The sequence below is a fragment of the Balaenoptera physalus genome (genome assembly GCF_965194825.1).
Source record: "Balaenoptera physalus genome assembly, chromosome: 5".
Lineage (NCBI taxonomy): Eukaryota > Metazoa > Chordata > Mammalia > Artiodactyla > Balaenopteridae > Balaenoptera > Balaenoptera physalus.
This window is the reverse complement of record NC_138884.1, coordinates 53857370-53879860: the sequence shown is the minus strand read 5'-3', so window position 1 is coordinate 53879860 and position 22491 is coordinate 53857370. Positions and strand designations below refer to the sequence as shown.

The 22491-nt window shown below is 35.6% G+C and overlaps 1 protein-coding gene across 2 annotated transcripts in view; it reads left to right on the top strand.

Moving 5' to 3' along the window:
• The window catches only part of CFAP299 (cilia and flagella associated protein 299), a 609967-nt gene extending 593365 nt beyond the window's left edge, over positions 1-16602 (top strand). For both annotated transcript variants that reach the window (XM_082463951.1, XM_082463950.1), the window contains exon 6: positions 1913-16602. In XM_082463951.1, the coding sequence (XP_082320077.1) occupies positions 1913-2008 (96 nt within the window). In that variant the 3' untranslated portion in view covers positions 2009-16602. The remainder of the gene's footprint in view (positions 1-1912) is intronic.
• Positions 16603-22491: the final 5889 nt, after the last annotated feature.

The window sequence follows — 22491 nt, the reverse complement described above, 5'->3', positions numbered from 1 at the left end:
AGTACAGTAGAATAAAATGTATATGCTTATGTTATACCTAACACTGAAAAATCAGAGGACAAGCTGTTTGCATTAAACCAAAATTATTACAGTAGTCTGATTTACCAAATATTTATCTCAATTATATGACTTTAAGTTGTTTAAACATTTCTGTGAGAATAACTTTTTAAGGATAGCACATTTAAAGTATCCAAACTTTAATTTCCATATTTTCCTGGAATTTTATAAATATTTGACTTACATAAGAACTTATTTGTATAAGAACTCTATAGGCCAATCAGAACAGAGTTTCTTTAATTTAGGAGACTTTTAAATCTAATTTGTGAATTCCTCCAAAGATAGGAAAATATTATATACTCACACATAAAGATGTAAAGGCCTTTCTGAATTCTAAGCATATATACACACAGACATGTAGGGAACTTATAGCTTCAAATCTAAACATTAGCCACAGTTCAAAAGTAAACGCAAAGAAGTTACCAGTCCATATATCAAAGAGTTGTCCTCTTTCCTGATGCGCATGGAATTCTTAATTTCTTCAAAGTAGACAAGTAAACAAATAAAGAAAAAATGCTAACAAATCAGATTCTCTGTTATCTCTCCCTCAAGAAAGAATAAATCTCAGTGATCTATTAATCTATTTACAGAGATCACTAAGGTTAAGACGTAAAATCAAATTTCGAATCATTGTTGTCACCAATGGGGAATAATTTATTCATTGTAAAAGTTCCGAAAACACAAACAAAATGCAAAGATAGCGAAAAGGAAAATATGTAAAGAAACAGAGGATCAACAAAGTTAAATAAAATTAATTCACAAGTTGGTACAAAGCAGGTCCCAATACAGGGCAATAATCAATTGCATGCCACTGGGCGCAATTAATTTGCATCTTTGTAGACAAGAATATATTGCATTATTATCAGTTTTCTCCAACTTAAAGATTTGTAAAATCTAAAATGGCGCAAAAATGTGGACGGGTAAGCCACTCGAGACACCCACTCTTTTTGTTCTACCCATTTCAAAATCTTTACAATTTTACAAACTCTATTTAACCAAAGATGAGTCAAATATATTCTTTCTCACTAGTGTAAGAAAATGAATACTATGGGGAAAAGGCAATATCAAAGCTTCTCTCTAGTCCCAGATCTAAATTTCTTATCATCTCTTCCTACAAGAGAAGGAGAGAGAGCGAGTAACATCATTCTTTTGTACTTCAAATATAGAAAAGGCCCAATGACTAATATTTTGCAATTGTAGATACTGTCTGACTCATTTAACATCTGTTTTCTCTCTTACCAGTACCACATTAGTGAATGCTTGCCCCCATAGGCATTCCCTAGGAGCCTGTAAGCATGACAGACTATCGTGAATAAAGGCAAAAGGACCAAACCTTTTTTCACAGATTACAATACAAAGGGGAAAAAAAGTAGATCAAATAGTTTTTAAACTGATAAGAAGTTTTTTATGAAACCCACCAGGGACAGGTAGTTAGTTCCACTAGTCTGAACCAATTCCAAACTTGAGACATTTTTATTTGACAAACTTGAAATCAAGATAGCATTCTTTTTGACTTATTACCCTGCAATCACATGTGTTTACAAAACCCTTCCCTGGGAACTTTGCAGAGTTAGTGATCCATGGGGTTCAGCAGAGTCTAGACAAGCATGAACCTGGGGAACACTGCTTTGATCCTAGATATTTTCAGTAATGTCACAACCCAGGGCCTCAAAGCTCCTGATTGGAATTATTACCGCTCCTGAGAAAAAGAATCTGGGGGGAAACACAAACATATCTCCATGGCCACAGCCTTCTTAGTTCTGTTTGCTACCACATTGAAGCACGAAGAAAATTCATTTAATGCTAATTATTTGCATGGACTGGACTGATTAACGATATGATTTATGTATTTTAGGCTCAACCAGGTGACAACTCTACTAGAACCCCTATCCAGACAGAGCTGTACATACAAGCTGTCATTTTTGACCACGTTTCCAGAAGAAAGACTTAACTATCAACATGTTAGATGGTTTCCTAATGGTTTGCTAAATTTAAATGACTCCTATAACAGAAGCAAATTAGAATAATAAATGAGTCCTGTAGCTATAAGGCAAATCAGAAAAATAAAAGTCGATAAAGAAATTAGAAAGAAAATCATGATCTTGACTATCTGTTTTGTGGTACAAATAACTTCTTAATCTGATTTGAGCTTTTTCTAAAATCTTTTCCCCTAAACACTGAAGCTGATTGCAATAGTTCATGGAAGAAAATCTTGTTGCTACTTCAAAGATATAGTAATTAGTGACTTCTTTTGTACCTCAGATTTTTCACATGTTTCCAAATGTTCCAAAAATGTTCTAGGTCCTACTATTGCCAAATATAGCATGCCAAGCCTTATACCACATGGCAGTGCTATCTCCCGAAATCACTGGAGGACAGGCATGAGGAAATATAAATACAAGGTTTTTAGTAGCACTGCATGAGTAAATATAATCTGAAATATCCCATGAGATGATGTATAAAATGATTGAAGTGTTTGATATGTTTATGTGCCTGGACAATATGAACCCCATGACAATAAAGCTGAGAAAATGAAATCTAAATGAAACCAGAAGATTTTAGAGAAATGAGGACCTCAGAAGAGTGAAGAACACGTTTTCCTAATATGCCCCTGCAGGTGGCTTTTGTGCAGAAAAGATGTTCAGAGGCCATTTGTGATTTAAGATTCATATTTGGCTCTTCCTCTTCTCCTTCCCATTGTCTTTCTTCCCTTTCTAAACAATCCAGTTCTAAAGCAATTAGGTGGAGCCAAGCAAGGTAGAAGTCTGCTCAGTGTGGATATGGGGGTGGGAGATCCCAGAGCAGGAATTCCCCAGTTACAATGGGGTAAGAAGGCTGTATTCATGGTCGAGGTGATGGTCTGGCACGAGGTGTCAGATCTCAATCTAGGTGAGTAGAGTGGTGTTAAATTAGAATTGGATATATTGGTGTGATCTCATCATTTTCAATATATACAACAGGTACAGAATATATGTTAATGTGTGTATGTCTGCATATTCCAGTGCTCCATCCACTGAGAGGGCCTTGGAACAGCAGCACCCAATATCAGTGAGCACGCCTAGCACCCAGATCTTAGTTTCTCAACACCATTTTCTGCCAAAGGGAAGAAGGGATCCTTAGAAAAATGACTGATTCCAGGGCTGAGACAGGGAAAATAAAAGAGTCTGGAATCTCTTTCTGTGCCAGAAAGCAAAGCAATTCTGGAAAAATGAAGGGGACTTATCAAAAGGACACAGAATCTACCTTGAAAGGGTTCCCACTGGCCAAATCTGGGACAGTTTGAGCATCAAAATAAATAGTGATAACAACAGGCGTAAAATAGGAAACCATGAGTCTATACTGATCTATGTAAATGAGTAATTGATGAGGAATGGGATATTTACATTGTATCTCACATAAAATACTTATTAATTACAGAGGGAACAATGGAAAAGCCTGAAAGACACCACTTTCATAAGTGATCAAAGAGAATATGATTAGTAATGAGGTGAACTGAATTTGTTCCCCACCAAATAAGATGCAACAGAGGAACTCAGCATCCCTTTTGTAATAATCCTGCCAAAGTTGCATAACCTGAATCTAATCAAGAGAAAACACAGACAAACCCAAATCCAAGGACATTAAACAAAATAACTGGCTTGACATCTTCAAAAGTGTCAAGATCATCAAAGTAGAAGACTGAGAAATTGTCCCAGATTGAGTGAGACTAGAGAGACATGATAATCAAATGCAACACAAGACTCTGAGTTTCATCCGTACCGTATAAAGGGAATTTGGGGACAACTGGTGAAAATTGAATGATTTCTGAAGATTAGATGGTAGTAATATAAAAATGTTTATGTCCTGATTTTGATGATTATGTTGTGGTTATATTAGAAAATGTCCTTGATTGTAGGAAATTACACTAAAGCATTTGGGAGTTAAAGGGCATCATGTCAGCAAATTATTTATAAAATTTTATGGGAAAAATTATTTGTGCTGTACTTGCAGCTTTTCTGTAAGTCTGAGATTGTTTTTGAAATAAAATAAATATTTGATTTATTATATTTATCAATTCAAAACTCTACTTATATTTTAAGTATGTACACAAATTAGTTTGTTCTATCTATAGATTTGATGAAATTTTAGCAATCATTTTTATTTCTTCTATAGTTCAGTTAACTAAATTCCTTTAAACATTTTAAATTTTATTTATGAGCTTCATTATATTCAATTTTCTAATGATTTCAAATTTCCAAGTAACAAATAAGCTTTCATACACATTTAAATAGCTGTCATAAATTTAATAAATTAAAATTGTAATGATTCATGTTCTCTTAAAGTTTCAATATAGTTCACAAATTTATAAAATTTCAATTTAAAATAGTCTGAATTAACTATTCAAATATCACATTTTATTTTATTTTTAAATAAAAGTAACTTCTATCAAGATTTAAATTTCTCTTAATCCCTTTTTTTAAGATCTGCCTCTCAGCTGATCTAATTTAGATTTTTTTTCTTTTTTTTATTGAAGTATAGTTGATTTTCAATGTTGCATTAGTTTCAGGTGTACAGCAAAGTGATTCAGTTATATACTTTTCATATTATTTTCCATTATAGGTTATTACAATATATTGAATAAAATTCCCTGTGCTATACAGTAAATCCTATTGCTGATCTATTTCATGTATAGTAGTTTGCATCTGTTAATTCCATACTCCTAATTTATCCCTCCCCTCCCCGTTCCTTTCCCCTTTGTAACCATAAACAGTAAGTTCCCTACATACGAACCTTCAAGTTGCAAACTTTCAAAGATGTGAAATTACGTTCACATCTCCAATCACGTAAGTTGGTTCACATGTCTGGCGCACATTGTCATATGTGTGCATCCTCTACAAGTGGTTGTGCTTTTGTGTACTTTACTGTACAGAACTGTATAGAGTACAGTAGTACAGTATCTTTATTTCAAGCCCAGGATGTCCAGAAGGAAGCGTAAAAGCAGTGGTGATGTAGCTGGTACTGCTAAGAAACGCCAAGCAATGACAATGGAACTTGCTGTGCATAGCAAGGAGGAAGAGAGACAAGAGAAAGAAGAAGTAACTGAAGAACTGAAGAGATTCACGACACAACAAATGGCCTGGGGATTTTCTTCATTTGAGGAGGCACTGTCAGTTTTTGAGGCACAGGAACCGAAAGTAGAATGGTACACAAAGGTTGAAGCAATGCGACCTTCTGCAAGGTTCAGAATCCAGTGCTACCGTGTCATCTATGATGAGAAAAAAAGAGCTACTATCCAGACATCACTGGGTCATTTTTTCAAGAGAGTAGAAAGAATAGAATCCAGCAAGGAACCAGAACCTGTGCCATCAACGTCAGGCATGAGTGAAATTGCAGCTTGCCCTCCGTCTCCTATTGCTGACGATCCTTCAGCTCTACCATCTCCCACCAACTCTCTCTCCTGCAGTAAGTCTTCTTGCCTGTTCACTCGATGCCAGCCCCTGTATGCCAGCTGTTGTACTGTACTACTGTACTTTTCAAGCTACTGTACTGTGAGATTAAAAATGTTTTCTTTACTTTTTGTGTTTGTTTGTTTTTTATGTATTATTTGTATGAAAAGTATTATAAACCTATTACAGTACAGTAATATATAGCCAGTTGTGTTGGTTGGGTACCTAGACTAACTTTGTTGGACTTAAAAACGCACTCTCTGAACGGAACTTGTTCGTGTGTAGGGGACTTACTGAATTTGTTTTCTATGTGAGTCTGTTTCTGTTTTGTATATATTTTAAACTGGAAAAATAATGCTTACCTATTAAATACTCTATCCTCTAATATGCCAGTGTTTCTTAAATGTTTTAACTATTTTAAATATTTTTAAGTGTAGGTATTTCAAATATTTAAAATACTTTGTATATTTACAGATTATTCCTATATTTAGTCCCATGGTTTAAGACACAAAAATTAATTATGTAATCACAAGTAATTTTTACTTTACCTTCTGAACTGAATTTAATGACAGTAAATACTGAACAGAGATTTGAGTTGGGTTATGGGATGTTTTTGTTTGCTAGGGCTGCCATAACAAAATACCACAGACTGGGTGGCTTCAACAACAGAAATTTATGTTCTGACACTTCTGGAGACTGTAAGTCCAAGATCAAGATATCAACAAGTTTAGTTTCTTTTGAGGCCTCTCTGCTTGGCTTGCAGATGGCATGCTTTTTGCTGTTCTTTGCATGGTCTTTCCTCTGTGCAGGCGTCCCTGGTGTCTGTCTATGTGTCAAAATTTCTTATGCTTGTGAGAACAACAGTCAGATTGGATTAGAGTCCACCATAATGATGTCATTTTAACTCAGTTACCTCTTTAACCACCCTTTCTCAAAGTACAATCACATTCTGAGGTACCAGTGGGGGGGGAGTGGGGTGGAGCTTTAGCTATGAATTTGGGCACAATTCGGCCCATAACATAGGTTGTGGACTACAAATACCCAGGACATTCTCATGATTAGAACCTCTCGTTCAATGCTAAGCCAAGTCTAGACTTCTGAGGGTTCCTTCTGAGGTTCATGTCTTTTAAATGTGGATGGCCTTGGATTCAGATGTCATGTTGCCTAGTTTTGTAGCCTGATTTAAGTTTGCAGCACCCACCCAGGTTGACTGATATTCAAGGTTTCATTCTATTTCTGATTTTTTTGCATATTCTTTCTGTCAACAGAGCCACAATTCCTATAAATGTTTAAATAACATCCCATTGTGTCGAGCTTATCTCTCACATCTTACCTTGCGCTGTGGTCACAGTACTGAGGTCAAACTAATGCAACTATTAGAAATTGGAAATTCCTTTTATGGAAGCTCATTAGGTTGACTTTTACCCAGTAAAGAAGAGAGAGCAATTAGAAAGCTGTTGTGCCTGAGTCCAGGGTACACGAAGAAAGTAATTTTAACTTGAAGTTAATGGTTGAATGCAGGGCCAAGGAAATGGAATATGTGAAATGAATGTGAGAATCAGCAGAACAGTGGGCCAAAGACACAGGACCAAAGAATGAGCTAGACAACAGAAAGGAAATGAAACCAGAAATCGAGCAATGCAATACAGAGTAAAGAGCATTAAGAACCAGACTGTTTGGCAAGCTGATGTTGGTAATTGGCCAAATCACTTTATCTCTCCAGACTTTGGCTCTTGAAGGTCCCTTCAAAATCCAAAACATCTATGATTTCTCCTTGCTGTTTTTCTAATCTATTTATAGACTCCCTCAGATGAACAGAATAACCTTGCTAGGTAAGTGTAATTTTCTCCAAGTGATAGTTTAAACGCATTGTCCAAGACTCTAGTTGCAAGTGATGGCTATCCAATTTGAAGCTTTATTATAAAAACACTGAGGGGTCTCCCAGAACTAAAGAAAGGAATATGTCTGCATCCCAGTAATAATCAAACCCTTGAACACTATCAGACGTCCCGCTCTATCTCATTACTGTATTTTTCTCTGTGCACCATTATTCTCTTCCAACAAAACAGGCTCTCTGTTTCTCCAGACACACTTTTCTCTCTCTTCCTCTCCCCCTTTCCCTCCCTCTCCCTCTTCCTCTCTCTCTTCCTCCCTCTCTCCTTCCCTCCCTTCCCCCTTCTCTTTTTTCCCCAAGTCCTTCTCTTTTTTTTCCCAGAGAAGGGAAACTTGACTCAGCATCAGTCGGGAGCCAAGCCCCACTAAAATCTAGAATGGTCAGGCTGTGCAGATTTATGTTCTCCTTAATTACAACTATAACAATTTTGTGAATGAATGAGAATCTTCAGAAAAGCAGGTAATTCTGTGACAGAACAATGCATCCAGTTCAATGGAGTAGAGAGAGAGTGTAGGAGAGAGAAAAGGGAGAAGTCTGGGATGCTAAGGTACTCAGTCATTGGAGTAGCAATTCATTCTTCCTCTTTTCACTGGTGGTGACAAAAGCAAGAAAAGCAGCAGTGGCAATGTGACTGGATGAATATTCTTTTTGTATGATTCCTGCTTTATAACACAACTTTCTAAGATAAGAAATTATACGATTAAAACTGCCTGATCTATGAATTTGTTCCTCAAATTTTATTGTATTTTCCAGAATAATATGATTTAAACAGTCGACAATAACCAGAAACTATCTTAATCTCAAGGAAATTAAAAGGAAATATCTACTTATTTAATTATAGAGGACACACTACTTACTCATTTGTTTGTTTCTTGTGAGCCAGATACTCTTCCAGGGGCACAGTAGTGAATAAGTGCTTCCCTCAAGAAATTCACCAACTTGGATTAAAAAGAAATCTGAGGGATCTTATGCTTTTATTTTTGTTGCTGCTGCTGCTGCTATTATGGATGGATTTCCTCCTCATTACAGCTACCAGTAGATTGTTACAGGTATTCCATGAATTGGCCAAGACTTTCCAGAACCATATGAAGTCATGAGGATGACCATGCTGGTTTATTGGGAATACCACTAGGGAAGTATTTCCCAAAGTATGTTCTGTAGCACACTAGTCTTTTTAAAGTATCTTCCAAAAAATAAAATTTTCTGTGGTCGAATAAGGCTGAGAAATTGCATACCACAGATTTCTCCTAGAGACTCACAATGTGACATTTTATTGACTCTGAGAAGTTCCAATATAAGGACAGCTCTGTAAGTTTGTTTAAGTTCCCACACAAATTGTCCACTGATCAACACCTCTCCATTTTCACCATCAAACACCTATTAGTGTCTGAGTTACTGGAGGCTTTCTGTTGTTGTTTGCAAGCCACAAAAACAAATCTCACACATTTAAGCAGATATAGGAGTATACTAGAATCCAAGGAATGGTTGAAAGCCAAGACTCAGGAAAGGAAGACTAAAGAATTCTGGAAGCCTCTCTGTCAAACACTGTCAGTAAATAAAGCAGAGCTCCATCTACTTCCCAGTCTCTGTCAATCCCAAATTTCAAATTCTCGGAGATGGAACCTGATCGGCCATAGAAGGGTCAGGTGTCCCCCACTGCATCAGTCAGCAATGGTCAAGGTCAGATGGTAGACATAACACTTGGAAGCTCATCCCTATGTCTCAAGGACTGTTTCTAGATAGGGGGAGATTATCATAAGTTGGGAAGACACCCAAGAAATATCTACTATGAAATCTCTTGAAACTAGCAACACACTTAATTAAAAACCATTAGTGTGATGTTGACTCTTGATTTAATATTAATATTTTAATCTGGGGGGAAATATACCCCTACTCCTAATGCTGCTTTGAGACTTAACCAGGAATGGATGTCAGTGTTTCCTTCCAAATGCAGTTTTGCCATCAGTTGAAATTATTATTATGAATAAAATTAAGTTATACAGTGTGCTATGTGTATACATTTTGAGATGTCTTCCAGGTAAAAATGCTTCTTGAATTATTTCTTCAATAGATCATCCAAATTGTTTTGCTCATCTATTATTTGAGATTTCTGCAATTCTACTTATGAGAGTGCTTTCTATGTATGTAGTTTTCCTCTTTGCCAATAACAGTTTATTTATGGACACTGGATATTGAATTTTATGTAACTTTTTTAATTAATTTATTTTCTTGGATAAGTTTTAGGTTTACAGAAAAATTGAGCAGATATTATATTTTCCATATACCTCTTCTCCCCATACTTACATGGCTTCCCTTGTTATTAACATCTTGCATTAATGTGCTATGTTTGTTACAATTAATAAACCAAATTGAAAAATTATTAACTAAGTCCATAGTTTACATTAGGGATCACTCTTTGTGCTGTCATTCAGTTCTATGGATTTTGACAAATAAGTACTGTTTTGTATCCACCGTAACAGTTATCAGAGCAGATATCCAAATATCGAGCCCTAAATATTCCCTGTGCCCCAGGTACTCATCCCTCTCCCTCTATTTCCTTTAACCTCTGGCAACCACTTATCTTTTTACTGTCTGTATAGTTTTGCCTTTTCCAGAATGTCATATAGTTGGAATCATGTAGTACATAGCCTTTTCAGAGTGGCTTCTTTCACTTAGTAATATGCATTTAAAGTTCCTCCATGTCTTTTCATGGCTTGAGAGCTCATTTCTTTTTAGTGCTGAATGACAGTCCATTGTCTGGATGTACGACAGTTTATTTATCCACTTACCTATTGAAGCATCTTGGTTGCTTCCAAGTTTTGGCAGTTATGGTATAAATCTGCTATGAATAGCCGTGTACAGGTTTTTGTGCGGACAGGTTTTCAACTCATTTGGGTATATATCTAGGACCGTGATTGCTGGATCATATGGTAAGACTATGTTTAGCTTTGCAAGAAACTGTCAAACTGTTTACCAAAGTGGCTATACCACCAACAGTGAATGACAGTGCCTATTGTTCTATATCCTTGTCAGCATTTCGCGTTGTCAGTGTTTTGGATTTTAGCCTTTCTAGTACGTATGTAATAGTATTTCAGTTGTTTTAATTTGCAATTTCCTAATAAAATATGATATTGAGCATCTTTTCATATGCTAGTTTCCATCTGTATATCTTCTTTGGTCAGGTATCTGTTCAAATATTTTGTCCACTTTTTAATTGGGCTGTTTCCTTATTGTTTTAAGTGTTCTTTGTATATTTTGGACACAAGTCCTTTACCAGATATGCTTTGCAAATATTTTTTTCCTAATCTGTGGCTTTTCTTTTCATTCTCTTAAAGTATACAGTATAGTTTTTTCATACTACCTCTAAAAGACTCTTTAAAAATCAAAGTTGGCTTTTTCCATATTTGAGAAAAGTTTTTATGTAGAATTTGGACTATCTTTTTTAAAAAGTTTGACATAATTCTCAACAGTAAAACTACATGGCTCATAGCTTTTCACAAAAAAATTTTGATTATTTCTGATAAGAGGAAATAATGCTTTTTATTTCTTGAGCCAATTTGAATGTTAAATTTTTCTCAAATATCTACTGCACTGAAATTTTCTAATATATTTTCATAGAATAGTATATAATATCTTCATAGTATATTTCCTCTATACTTTTCTGTGATATCAAATATCTAATTCCTATTTTTAAAATTTGTGTTGACCTTTTCCCTTAATTATATTCATAAGATATTTGGTTTTAAAGCACTTACCATTTTATTTTTTAATTGATTCTGATTCTGATTAATTTTATTTTTATTTTTATTCTTCACCACATCCTTCTTTATGCCTTTTTAGGTATGTTTTGTTTTTCCCAAACTCCTTGAGTTGTGATTAGTCATTTATTTTTTATTTCTGTTTTTTAAAATAATGAAAGCTCTTAACACAAAATCTTTCCTTCTGAGAACAGCTTTGGTCACAGTCAACGAATTTTGAGAATTAGTGTTCTCGTTTTTCTTATTTTATAAGTACTCCACACTTGTAGATTTGCACTTGCCTTTAGCACAAAATTTTTGTTGGATCCTTTTTTAATTTCAAAGTAACCCTAATTACTTTTATCTAAGGTTGTGAACATGATTTCTAATATTACTGCATTGTTGTCAAAGAACCTTGCCTTTATAGTTCCTACTTCGGAGATTTTATTGCTATTTTCTTTTGTTACTTAACTTACAGTTAGTTTTATTTTTTTAGTTTAGTGTTCCACAGATGGTTGAAAAAACTGAGTATTGTTTTAATATGCATTTAAACTTTATTAACATATTATCCAAGTACCTATATCTCTTGTTTTATGTGTATATCTGTGTATGTATGTACATATGTATGAATGTATATGTTTTGGCCCATCAGAGGCTAACAGAGATATAGTCAAGCTTTCTACTAAAAAGTGTTTATTATTCCTTGTAAATCTAAAAATTTTTGTTTAATTAATTTTGAAACTCTTCTTTTGCTGTTCTTCATGGGCATTGTCAGCATGGGTTTTAACCTTTACTAAAAGAAAAGAAACTTCAATTTCCTTTTTTTTTTTTTTTTAACCTGCATCCTATTTTTTTCTGAAATTTAAAATACCAACACTACTTTATATCTGTTTTTATTTGTCTGATAAATAAGTGCCCAATTTGTTACCACTCCCAACATTTTTCAGTACTTATTAATGTAATCTTAAGGTATAAGGCTATATTATTTTCATTTTTAATATAACTTCTCTTTCAATAATATTTACTGAAATTTAAAATCAGTTTTGTAACAATATTTATGATAGTTGTTCTCGATTCTGTTTTTAAAGTGCTTGAATGTCACCTTCAGTCCCTTTATAAGGGACTGAAGTTTTTATAGAATGAGATCTCTATTCTTAAATTCTAATTTTATCAAGTAATTTCTTTTTTTTTTTAATTCCAAAATTACATTTACCTTCTCATGGCAAATAACTCAAACAGGATTGAAAAATAGAAAACTGGAAGTCAAGTCCCCTCCCTCATAGGTCAGGGGGAGGGTGAAGTGAGTTAGATGCCTGGGCACAAAATTTAAGGAGGTACTTAATCTCAGGGTGCTTCCTCTAACCTGTAGCCTAGGTGCCTCATTCACCTCACTGTAGGTCTGGCTCTGCTTTCTTGTACTCAGTCCGCTCTAGAAAAGACTCTACTGCTAATGGTTTCTTCTCTCTCTTTCCGGGAAACTGTCTGTGGTTGCATGTATATGTATGTGTAGCTTTTTTTCCCCTAAATACTTGGGATCATTGCTACATGCCACTCCTCATTGCTCCACACTTAGAATGAAGGTCACCCACTCACTTCAATAAATATTAAGATGCCTGCTGTTGTAGGCATTTACGCAAGACAAAGACCAAGAGAACATGAACATATTTCAGTTTTCCCAAGTACTACATGCTGTTCCATTGTAGAAATGTGCCATAATGTTTTTAACCAGTCTGGTATTTATGGTATTTAACTATTTGTTGTCACAAACTATACTTTTGTTAACATCCTTTTTCATGTATTTTTCTGCCATGGAGTGAATTTACATGTAGGAGAAATTCCTGAACATAGAACTGCTGGGTCAAAAGGTATGTCTAAATGTTTATGGGTATTATCAAATTGCCATCCCAAAATGTTACACCAATTCATAACCCTAAAGTGCATATGAAGGTGCATCTTTCTCCTCACTGATAATGCATCTTAGTGATCTTTTCATTATCTGCCTCACTAGTAGGTAAATATTTGTTTTCCATTGTAGTTTCATTGTATTTATTTAATCATAAGTGAGTTTAAACATATTTTTATGTAATTATTGAATACCTTTATGTATTTTCGCATTTTTACCTACTTCTTATTTTGATGTTCTTTATTTTCTAATTGATTTGGTAAAGTTTGGGATATATAAAGAATTCTTTTTTTCTGAAATATGTGATGCAAATGTTTTTCTCAGTTTATTGTTATTTGATTTTCTATGGTAACATTTGTTGTGCAAAAGGATTTAATTTTTAAGTAGCCAAGTTCAATTGTGCTTAGCTTTTGCATTTAATGGCAGAAAGATTTCCCCACTCCAAGATGATAATAACATTTAAAATTTTCTTCTGATACTTTTATCGTTGTTTTGATGTACATTTTTGTATATTTGTGATTTATTTTGATATAAGGGATGATGCAGGAAATTTAACATAATGTTTTTCTCAAATAGCTATTAATTTGTTCCAGTATTTTTCAAAATAATTCACTTTTTCTTCACTAATTTAAAATCCCAAATTTATCATAATAAATTCACCCTTTTTTTAGTTCATTTCTAGTATCTCTATCTCATGTATTGCTCGGTCATTGCATGCTTTAATTTCTCTTTTCTTATAATAGCTTTCAATGTCCTTTAGAGCAAGTTCATCTTTATTATGTTTTTTATAGTTCACACAATAATTTTTTTACATTATCTTTAATATCATTTTCAAATTCCAAAAGGGCATATAAGGAATGTATGCATTTAGAATAATATCTGTCACATAGTAAATACTCAATAAATTTTAGCCACTTAAATTAATTGTCCAATGAAGTAAAATCTATCTAGACCTTGAGAAGATGGTGACATTTCCACTGTCTCCACTGACTCTGCACTTGGATGTTGCTTGAATTCTCTACTCACATATGTTCCTCAACCACAGCAGAACACATGCAGCTGTGCTTAGCAGTCATTTATATTGTGTATCTGTCCTAGGCTGAGTTAGGACTTTCTCCTATGCTCATCATGCCAAGCACCAAAAGATACTGTGACAATTGTTATTCCCAGCATGCACTTTTACCAAGATTCTTCCTATCTGCTCAAGGGTCTTGTACCTGGGGCATACATACACACTACTGCAAGGATTCCTTCTTCTCCTTGTGCAGTTATTTTAAGAGTGGTAAAATAATGGTACACATGTGAGAGAGCAGTGCTTTTTTTTTTTTTTATTTTTATTGAAGTATAGTTGATTTACAATGTTCTGTTAGTTTCCGGTGTACAGCAAAGTGAATCAGTTATACGTATACATATATACACTCTTTTTTGTTTTAAGATTCTTTTCCCATATAGGCCACTACAGAGTACTGAGTAGAGTTCCCTGGGCTATACAGCAAGTTCTTATTACTTAACTATTTTATATATAGTAGTGTGTATATGTCAGTCCCAATCTCCCAGTTTATCCCTGGTAACCATAAGTTTGTTTTCTACGTCTGTGACTCTACTTCTGTTTTGTAAATAAGTTCATTTGTACCCTTTTTAAAATTAGATTCCACATATAAGCAATATCATATGACATTTGTCTTTCTGTGTCTGACACTTCACTCAGTATGACAGTCTCTAGGTACATCCATGTTGCTGCAAATGGCATTATTTTGTTCTTTTTTATGGCTGAGTAATATTCCATTGTATATATGTACCACATCTTCTTTGTCCATTCCTCTGCTGATGGACATTTACGTTGCTTCCATGACCTGGCTATTGTAAATAGTGCTGCAATGAACATTGGGGTGCATGTCTCTTTTCGAGTTATGGTTTTCTCCAGGTATATGCCCAGGAGTGGGATTGCTGGGTCATATGGTAGTTCTATTTTTAGTCTTTTAAGGAACCTCCATACTGTTCTCCATAGTGGCTGTTTTTAAATTGTATTCTTCAGAACCCTGAAGTTTTGGTTAAAAGCCTTAAGGACCATCTCAAAGTGCAATAGAAGGCAGAGCTAATGGAGCTCCAAGACTCCTGTGCATTTTCAGCCACAACAGCTCTTTATGTTTCAAGAAATACTTCACTGGGACAAATGATGAAATTATTTTTAAAATAAATGTTGGGGAGGGGAGGACAAGACAGCAGAGAGACTCCTATCCAACCCTCTAGGTAGTATAGACCAGGGTTTCTAAGCATCAACACTATTGATGTTTTGGGCTACAAGCTTCTTTATTGTAGAGGGGGATATTCTGTGAGCTGTAGGATGTACAGCAACAGCTTTGGCCTCTAGCTAGTAGCAATCCTTACACACTTGTAATAGAAGAAAATGTCTGCAGACATTGCCAAAACTCGCATGGTTGGCAAAATCGTCAGCAGCTGAGAACCACAGGAATAGATCATGCCTTTGCATCTTGAGGCCATAATAGCGGGTGTGTGAAGCACCTCATATCTTTCTTCAGTTTGACAAGTTTGCTTTTGATAACAAGTTATGTTTTTCAATCCATTTTATCAGACTTTAATTAATAAGGGTTCCCTCCAGGCTCTGTTAGATTTAGTAATTTAGTGTTTATAAGGTTAGGAAAACTGCATCAAGTCCTCCTAGTGTGATAGCACTTAATACCAGCCTCCTTGAAGACGTTAGATTGTATGGTACTGCCATAGTAATCAGGAAATTATTAGTTAATGATGAACAGCAAATAAACATAAATCAAGCAATGTCTTCTCATTGGTGGGTTTCAGCCTCCAGTAGCCCATGAAAACATGCATAAGAATTGGTTACCTGGTAACTGATACCTTGAATCAGCCTTTATTTTACTTTCACTTCTTTCTCACCGGACCGGTTTGGATCCTCAATTTCTCCAATATTTCATTTGCTTTGTTCTTACACTTTGGAAAACACTTGAGTGAATACTACCAGCTTTCAAATCTTCCTTTTGGTTCTCCCAATCCTTGCCACTGATGATTCTTATTTTAGTAATATCTATTTTTAAAGATCATAACTGTCAATTTTGAAGAAAAGATATTTTATTTCATTTTCAAATGGCTCATAATGGAAAAAAAGAACATTATTTGAAAGATTTCCCCTTCTCAGACATAATTTTCTTCCAAAAAATATGAACATTCAGCCAGTAATGTGTTGTGGTTATTTCTTTCAGGAAATCAAATAAGTAGGTGTTTGCTAATCTCATTATGTAATAAGTAATATTTAAAATTGAAAAATAATTTCTGCTTTTTCTTGGCAGTTTATTAATTCCATAGCTGGCATGTGATAATGGGGAAAAAATGTGCTTACTATGCAAGTTATAACCACATGTCAAAGTCAAAAGGTCAGTAAGCCTATAAACCAAATTTTTAGTTTTTAATTTGACAATTTTGAGTTTTTTTACATCTTTATTGGAGTATAATTGCTTCACAATGGTGTGTTAGTTTCTACTTTATAACAAAGTCAGTCAGCTATACATACACATACATCACGATATCTCCTCCCTCCTGCGTCTCCCTCCCACCCTCCCTATTCCACCCCTCTAGGTGGTCACAAAGCACCAAGCTGATCTCCCTGTGCTATGTGGCTGCTTCCCACTAGCTATCTATTTTACATTTGGTAGTATATATATGTCCATGGCACTGTCTTACTTCATCCCAGCTTACCCTTCCCCTTCCCCGAGTCCTCAAGTCCATTCTCTATGTCTGTGTCTTTATTCCTGTCCTGCCCCTAGGTTCTTCAGAAACATTTTTTTTTTTTTAGATTCCATATATATGTGTTAGCATACGGTATTTTTTTTCTCTTTCTGACTTACTTCACTCTGTATGACAGACTCTAGGTCCAGCCACCTCACTACAAATAACTCAATTTCATTTCTTTTTCTGGTTGAGTAATATTCCGTTGTGTATATATGCTACATCTTCTTTATCCATTCATCTGTCAATGGACACTTAGGTTGCTTCCATGTCCTGGCTATTGTAAATAGTGCTGCAGTGAACATTGGGGTACATGTCTGTTTTTGAATTATGGTTTTCTCAGGGTATATGCCCAGTAGTGGGATTGCTGGGTCATATGGTAGTTCTATTTTTAGTTCTTTAAGGAACCTCTATACTGTTCTCCATAGTGGCTGTATCAATTTACATTCCCACCAACAGTGCAAGAGGGTTCCCTTTTCTCCACACCCTCTCCAGAATTTATTGTTTGTAGATTTTTTGATGTTGGCCATTCTGACTGGTGTGAGGTGATACCTCATTGTAGTTTTGATTTGCATTTCTCTAAGGATTAGTGATGTTGAGCATCCTTTCATGTGTTTGTTGGCAATCTGTATATCTTCTTTGGAGGAATGTCTATTTAGGTCTTCTGCCCATTTTTGGATTGGGTTGTTTGTTTTTTTGATATTGAGCTGCATGAGCTGCTTGTAAATTCTGGAGATTAATCCCTTGTCAGTTGCTTCATTTGCAAATATTTTCTCCCATTCTGAGGGTTGTCTTTTCGTCTTGTTTATGGTTTCCTTTGCTGTACAAAAGCTTTTAAGTTTCATTAGGTCCCACTTGTTTATTTTTGTTTGTATTTCCATTTCTCTAGGAGGTGGGTCAAAAAGGATCTTGCTGTGATTTATGTCATAGAGTGTTCTGCCTATGTTTTCCTCTAAGAGTTTTATAGTGTCTGGCATTACCTTTAGGTCTTTAACTCATTTTGAGCTTCTTCTTTATATGGTGTTAGGGAATGCTCTAATTTCATTCTTTTACATGTAGCTGTCCAGTTTTCCCATCACCGCTTATTGAAGAGGCTGTCTTTTCTCCATTGTATATTCTTGCCTCCTTTATCAAAAATAAGGTGACCATATTTGCGTGGGTTTATGTCTGGGCTTTCTATCCTGTTCCATTGATCAATATTTCTGTTTTTGTGTCAGTACTATACTGTCTTGATGACTGTAGCTTTGTAGTATAGTCTGAAGTTCGGGAGCCTGATTCCTTGGGCTCCATTTTTCTTTCTCAAGATTGCTTTGGCTATTCAGGGTCGTTTGTGTTTCCATACAAATTGTGAAATTTTTCATTCTAGTTCTGTGAAAAATGCTACTGGTAGTTTGATAGGGATTGCATTGAATCTGCAGATAGCTTTGTGTAGTATAGTCATTTTCACAATGTTGATTCTTCCAATCCAAGAACATGGTCTATCTCTCCATCTGTTTGTATCATCTTTAATTTCTTTCATCAGTGTCTTATAGTTTTCTGCTTACAGGTCTTTTGTCTCCTTAGGTAGGTTTATTCCTAGGTATTTTATTCTATTAGTTGCAATGGTAAATGGGAGTATTTCTTTAAGTTCTCTTTCAGATTTTTCATCATTAGTGTATAGGAATGCAAGAGATTTCTGTGCATTAATTTTGTATCCTGCAACTTTACCAAATTCATTGATTAGCTCTAGTAGTTTTCTGTAAGTATCTTTAGGCTCTCTATGTATAGTATCATGTAATCTGCAAACAGTGACAGCTTAGCTTCTTCTTTTCCAATTTGTATTCCTTTTATTTCTTTTTCTTCTCTGATTGCTGTGGCTAAAAATTCCAAAACTATGTTGAATAATAGTGGTGAGAGGTGACAACCTTATCTTGTTCCTGATCTTAGAGGAAATGGTTTCAGTTTTTCACCATTGAGAATGATGTTGGCTGTGAGTTTGTCATATATGGCCTTTATTATGTTGAGGAAAGTTCCCTCTATGCCTACTTTCTGGAGGGTTTTTTATCATAAATGGATGTTGAATTTTGTCTAAAGCTTGTTTTTGCATCTATTGAGATGATCATATGGTTTTTCTCATTCAATTTGTTAATATGGTGCATCACATTGATTGATTTGCATATATTGAAGAATCTTGAACTCCTGGGATAAAACCCACTTGATCATGGTGTATGATCCTTTTAATGTGCTGCTGGATTCTGTTTGCTAGTATTTTGTTGAGGATTTTTGCATCTATGTTCATCAGTGATATTGGCCTGTAGTTTTCTTTTTTTTTGACATCCTTGTCTGGTTTTGGTATCAGAGTGATGGTGGCCTCATAGAAGGAGTTTGAGAGCGTTCCTCCCTCTGCTATATTTTGGAAGAGTTTGAGAAGGATAAGTGTTAGTTCTTCTCTAAATGTTTGATAGAATTCGCCTGTGAAGCCATATGGTCCTGGTCTTTTGATTTTTGGAAGATTTTTAATCACAGTCTGAATTTCAGTGCTTGTGATTGGTCTGTTTATATTTTCTGTTTCTTCCTGGTTCAGTCTTGGAAGGTTGTGCTTTTCTAAGAACTTGTCCATTTCTTCCAGGTTGTCCATTTTATTGGCATATAGTTGCTTGTAGTAATCTCTCATGATCTTTTGCATTTCTGCAGTGTCAGTTGTTATTTCTTCTTTTTTCCTTTCTAATTCTATTGATTTGAGTCTTCTCCCTTTTTTTCTTGATGAGTCTGGCTAATGGTTTATCAATTTTTTTTATCTTCTCAAAAACCAGCTTTTAGTTTTATTGATCTCTGCTATTGTTTCCTTCATTTCTTTTTCATTTATTTCTGATCTGATCTTTATGACTTCTTTCCTTATGCTAACTTTGGGGTTTTTTTGTTCTTCTTTCACTAATTGCTTTAGGTGTAAGGTTAGGTTGTTTATTTGAGATGTTTCTTGTTTCCTTTTTTATTTATTTTTTTATTTTTTGGCTGTGTTGGATGTTCATTTCTGTGCGAGGGCTTTCTCTAGTTGCGGCAAGCAGGGGCCCTTCTTCATCGTGGTGTGCGGGCCTCTCACTGTTGCAGCCTCTCTTGTTGTGGAGCACAAGCTCCAGATGTGCAGGCTCAGTAGTTGTGGCGCACAGGCCTAGTTGCTCCGTGGCATGTGGGATCTTCCCAGACCAGGGCTCGAACCCGTGTCCCCTGCATTGGCAGGCAGATTCTCAACCACTGCGCCACCAGGGAAGCCCATGTTTCTTGTTTCTTAAGGTAGGATTGTATTGCTATAAACTTCCCTCTTAGAACTGCTTTTGCTGCATCCCATATGTTTTGGGCCGTTGTGTTTTCATTGTCATTTGTTTCTAGGTATTTTTTGTCTTCCTCTTTGATTTCTTCACTGATCTCTTGGTTATTAAGTATTGTATTGTTTAGCCTCCATGTGTTTGTATTTTTTACAGATTTTTCCTGTAATTGATATCTAGTCTCATAGCATTGTGGTCGGAAAAGATACTTGATACGATTTCAATTTTCTTAAATATACCAAGGCTTGATTTTTGACCAAAGATATGATCTATCCTGGAGAATGTTCCATGAGCACTTGAAAAGAAAGTGCGGTCTGCTGTTTTTGGATGGAATGTCCTATAAATATCAATTAAGTCCATCTTGTTTAATGTATCTTTTAAAGTTTGTGTTTCCTTATTTATTTTCATTTTGGATGATCTGTCCATTGGTGAAAGTGGGGTGTTAAAGCCCCCTACTATGATTGTATTACTGTCGATTTCCCCTTTTATGGATGTTAGTATTTGCCTTATGTAGTGAGGTGCTCCTATGTTGGGTTCATAAATATTTACAATTGTTATATCTTCTTCTTGGATTGGTCCCTTGATCATTATGTAGTGTCCTTCTTTGTCTCTTGTCATAGTCTTTATTTTAAAGTCCATTTTGTCTGATATGAGAATTGCTACTCCAGCTCTCTTTTGATTTCCATTTGCATGGAATATCTTTTTCCATCCCCTCACTTTCAGTCTGCATGTGTCCCTAGGTCTGAAGTGGGTCTCTTGCAGACAGCATATATACGGGTCTTGTTTTTGTATGCATTCAGCCAGTCTGTGTCTTTTGGTGGGAGCAGTTAACCTGTTTACATTTAAGGTAGTTATTGATATGTATGTTCCTATTACCATTTTCTTAATTGTTTTGGGTTTGTTATTGTAGGTCTTTTCCTTATCTTGTGTTTCTTGTGTAGAGAAGTTCCTTTAGCATTTGTTGTAAAGCTGGTTTGATGATGCTGAATTCTCTTAGCTTTTGCTTGTCTGTAAAGGTTTTAATTTCTCCATTGAATCTGAATGAGATCCTTGCAGGGTAGAGTAATCTTCATTGTAGGTTTTTCCCTTTCATCACTTTAAATATGTCTTGCCACTCCCTTCTGGCTTGCAGAGTTTCTGCTGAAAGATCTGCTGTTAACCTTATGGGGATAACCTTGTATGTTATTTGATGCTTTTCCCTTGCTGCTTTTAATATTTTTCTTTGTATTTAATTTTGATAGTTTGGTTAATATGTGTCTTGGCGTATTTCTCCTTGGATTTATCCTGTATGGGAATCTTTGTGCTTCCTGGACTTGATTGACTATTTCCTTTCCCATATTACGGAAGTTTTCAACAATAATCTCTTCAAATATTTTCTCAGTCCCTTTTTTTTCTCTTCTTCTTCTGGGACCCCTATAATTCGAATGTTGGTACGTTTAATGTTGTCCCAGAGGTCTCTAAGACTGTCCTCAATTTTTTTCATTCTTTTTCTTTATTCTGCTCTGCAGTAGTTATTTCCATTATTCTATCTTCCAGGTCACTTATCCGTTCTTCTGTCTCAGTTATTCTGCTATTGATTCCTTCTAGAGAATTTTTAGTTTCATTTATTGTGTTGTTCATCATTGTTTGTTTGCTCTTTGGTGTTCTAGGTCCTTGTTAAACATTTCTTGTATTTTCTCCATTCTATTTCCAAGATTTTGGATCATGTTTACTATCATTACTCTGAAATCTTTTTCAGGTAGACTGCCTATTTCCTCTTCATTTGGGTCTAGTGGGTTTTTACCTTGCTCCTTCATCTGCTGTGTGTTTCTCTGTCTTGTCATTTTGCTTATCTTACTGTGTTTGGGGGTCTCCTTTTTGCAGGCTGCAGGTTCATAGTTCCCTTTGTTTTTGGTGTCTGCCCCCAGTGGCTAAGGTTGGTTCAGTGGATTGTGTAGGCTTCCTGATGGAGGGGACTGGTGCCTGTGTTCTGGTGGGTGGGGCTGGATCTTGTCTTTCTGGTGGGCAGGACCTCATCTGGTGGTGTGTTTTGGGGTGTCTGTGACCTTATTATGATTTTAGGCAGCCCCTCTGCTAATGGGTAGGGTTATGTTCCTGTCTTGCTAGTTGTTTGGCATGGGGTGTCCAGCACTGTAGCTTGCTCGTCGTTCAGTGGAGCTGGGTCTTAGCGTTGAGATGGAGATCTCTGGGAGAGCTTTCGCTGTTTGATATTTTGTAGGGCCAGGAGGTCTCTGGTGGACCTATGTCCTGAACTCAGCTCTCCCACCTCAGAGGCACAGGCCTGACACCCGGCCAGAGCACCAAGACCCTGTCAGCCACACGGCTTCAGTGTCTTTTTCATTCCCCTTCCTTTCTGCAAGTTGAGATTTGAAGAGACAAATAAACAACGCGCTCACTCTCCAGTTGCCTCAGG